The sequence below is a fragment of the Echiichthys vipera genome (genome assembly GCF_963691815.1).
Source record: "Echiichthys vipera genome assembly, chromosome: 14".
Classification (NCBI taxonomy): Eukaryota; Metazoa; Chordata; class Actinopteri; order Perciformes; family Trachinidae; genus Echiichthys; species Echiichthys vipera.
The window spans coordinates 25,869,346-25,872,565 of NC_139839.1; the positions used below are offsets into that span (position 1 = coordinate 25,869,346).

Consider the following 3,220-nt stretch of genomic DNA (forward strand, 5'->3'; position numbering starts at 1 on the left):
ATGTAGACCCTAACCCTGACCCTAACCCTAACCTCTGAGCCTGACCCTAACCCTAACCCCTAACACTAACAAAGTGCTGAATTAAATCCACGAAGGCATAGGCTTATGCGACGGGGGAGCATAGGGATGACTCCAACCATAGAGCTTACCTTAGCTTAAGACTGGAAATAGGGGGACTTGGTCTGGTACTGAGCCTCCACTCATAAGCACAGGCCATACAGTAGGTAGGATTTCTAGAGATCACTAACGTCAAAAAAGAAAAGCCAAGGGACAGTGTATTTTCCAAAATGTTGAACTGTTGGTTACCAGATGAAGTCGTGTGTAGACACCTCTGAACATTTAACCTCTCTGTTTTCAGTATCTCAACACAGTTATCCCATTTGAGAAGAAAGTCACACCTCCATCTGTTGACGACCTGCAGATGCTCACAAAAAGTAAGACTACAGCCCAGAACATTTGTAGCAAAGGCAAATAATTATAATTGCTGGCTGGAAAAAAAAGAATACCCAGAGTTAATGTACTTTTTATTTCTTTCACTTAGTTCTTTATGCCATGAAGGAGGACAGTGAGAAGGTGCCTACACTGCTAACTGACTACATATTGAAAGGTAAAGACAACAGTATAAGCTTCATAGTTCTATTACAATGCTAGGTAAAGCCTTGTTCTTCTGTTGACTTGATAGCTTATAGCACACAGTTCAGGGAAACAGTGGAAATGACAGTCTGTTATCTGATCGCAATATTGTCTAGTAAATTCAGTTATCGCAAAATTGAACTTCCTCACTTTGCTACAAGATTCACGGTTCACGATTAATGTAACTTAATTACATCTTTTCACATTGCTGTCCACTGTTTTTCCTGTCTAGTCCTGTGTCCTACCTAGAGCACCGCCAGGCCAGGGGCCCCAGTGTGACGGAGAATTCTTCCCGGAGGGCTTTTCCAATCCCCCTGGCCTCTGGCCCGAGCTGCATGACCTCCCATCTCTTACCATTATCAACCATGGATCCTCACCATCGACATCATTGTATTCACCTCAACTATGACTACTGCCTTTCGCTGAGCTCACCTTCTCCCTCCCTGCACATTAAGCTCAGGCCACATCCAAAATGGCTGCCATTTGAAATAGTTAAACAAGTGGGACAAGCTATACCACTTTAAAGGACTTCACTAATGGAGCATGACATGCTAATAAAAATCACAACACCACTTTGGTACAGGGATACAACGTTATTGTTTTCTTTTCTTTTCTATGTTACCTCTAACAGAATCTCAATGTCGCCACGTTTTGACACTTACTCATAAACTGACCTCTTAACCACTGGGTTCTGTTGATCGTTGTGATCATTAATTCATAAGGACTACACTGTAATATAAATGAAACGCCACACTGCATCCACAAGAGATCATCTCCCTTGTATTGTTTCAGATGAAAACAGTGATTCATTTGAATACAAAAGCCATGCACCTTTTTCTGCCAACTTAGTACTGTAGCTCCATGTAGATGAAGAGAAACACGACTATTACGGGTGCAGTGCAGTGCATTATAAAGCTATTTTCTTCTGTTCTTTTGTTTTGCTTCACTATCTGAATATCCAGTGCTCTTCTAACTTTTTTGAAATGTATTTTAATTTGTATCTAAATATTTGATATAAACTCTGTTGCTGATTTTCTACCTTTATTTACTGTCATTTGAGCGAAAGGCTTCCGTGCATTCCATCCCGTTCAGCCATGTGGAGGTGTATCACTGAGTTTTCCTTGGATATATCATCCCCTGATGAGATGAGCTCATTTTAATAAAGGCGTGCATATTTGCATATTAGCATATTTATGACTTCCTTTGCGCCATGTAGATGAATGTTACATCGCTAATCGCAAATTCTAATAAACATTCTACCCTTGTGGTGACTGCATCTGCTTTTTTTCTGTCTTTACCTTTTGAGTGTAGCAGTGACATGATCAACGCTGATGAGCCGCTGTAAGACGACGAGCTGCAACAGCTTTACATGGAGGTGCAGTGCATGAACGGTGGTTCTTTTGGGGAGGGGTATTTCACTTTATTCTTCGGGTGATTTGGGTCTTAATCTAGTCTCAGGACAACAATGTGCTACATGAGCTGAAAATACCAGTAAATACACTAGAAAGGTCGTTTAGACCAAATTATAGTCCCTTGTTTAATCACTTTGTATTTTTTCAAATCTAATGTATTCGATTTTGAACAGTATATGGAGGGGGTCCCTGCTCCATCTTTTTTTCAGCAGTCAATTTGCTGCCCTCTGGTGGTTCACTTTAAATCTTAGGATGATCTCTCGGAATAGGAATCAAAATATACAGTATATACTACTATTAGAATTTAAATCAACTGGGCAGTTACTTTAAAATATAAAGTAGTCTTCAAAAGAGAGTGTTACCACTTCAATGCTATTAAAGACTGTGTTCTACACCATGACTGATGCAATTGTGCATTATAATGTCTATTAGAGAATATCTGCAGTGATGAAAAAATGAATGGGTCGTGCTTGTTACATGTCCTCCAGTAGTGGCTCATCATGGCCAGTGGAGGGCAGACGACGGCATGATAGATTGATGTCTGATTAATAGACAGTGGTTTTAGACTCCAGAGGTCATTTAATGTATTTCTGATGCAAATCATCCTTCTGGGCTGTTTTACAGTTTACTTTTCTAAAGGCTGGTGGGATCAGATGGCTTATTTCGTAAACACACATACAAAAAACTGATCATTTCTCTTTTAATTAAAAATTTGTTACAAAGCATTTTTTCATGAACATAAATATCAGAAACACTGCACATGACAGAAATGTCCACAGTTTAGGCCTACTGTACATGAGTCCGTAGTAGTTCTACAATCTATCATGGTTTATAACTCACTGACAGTGAGCACATGTTTAGCTGTTTAGTGTGCTCTTATACATCACTGTATAAAAATAAAGGCTTGTCTTGAATACATTTTAATGTTCACAATGTACACTTTTTAAAATGACCATTCACAAGTTAAAACAGTAGCTGTAAAGACTCTGCAGTAAGTCCCATCTAGATGATTTCCTCACAACTTTCCACTCCCACATGAACTCTTTCCATCTCGCTTTAATGCATTACAACAATATCACCCTCCTGTCAAGTTTGTGTCCAACAGATAATATTTTTCAGAAATGTTCTGTCATCAAGTTCCAAATGATGGGACTTGGGACTTGTTATTCTGACAT

The 3,220-nt window shown here is 39.3% G+C and overlaps 1 protein-coding gene across 3 annotated transcripts in view; it reads left to right on the forward strand.

The window, feature by feature from the left end:
* The window catches only part of fez1 (fasciculation and elongation protein zeta 1 (zygin I)), a gene marked incomplete at its 3' end in the record, with an annotated part of 17,956 nt that extends 16,156 nt beyond the window's left edge, over positions 1–1,800 (forward strand). For all 3 annotated transcript variants that reach the window (XM_083926948.1, XM_083926949.1, XM_083926950.1), the window contains 3 exons: positions 359–434; positions 542–607; positions 866–1,800. In XM_083926948.1, the coding sequence (XP_083783074.1) occupies positions 359–434; positions 542–607; positions 866–882 (159 nt within the window). The remainder of the gene's footprint in view (positions 1–358; positions 435–541; positions 608–865) is intronic.
* Between the last annotated feature and the right edge of the window lie 1,420 nt (positions 1,801–3,220).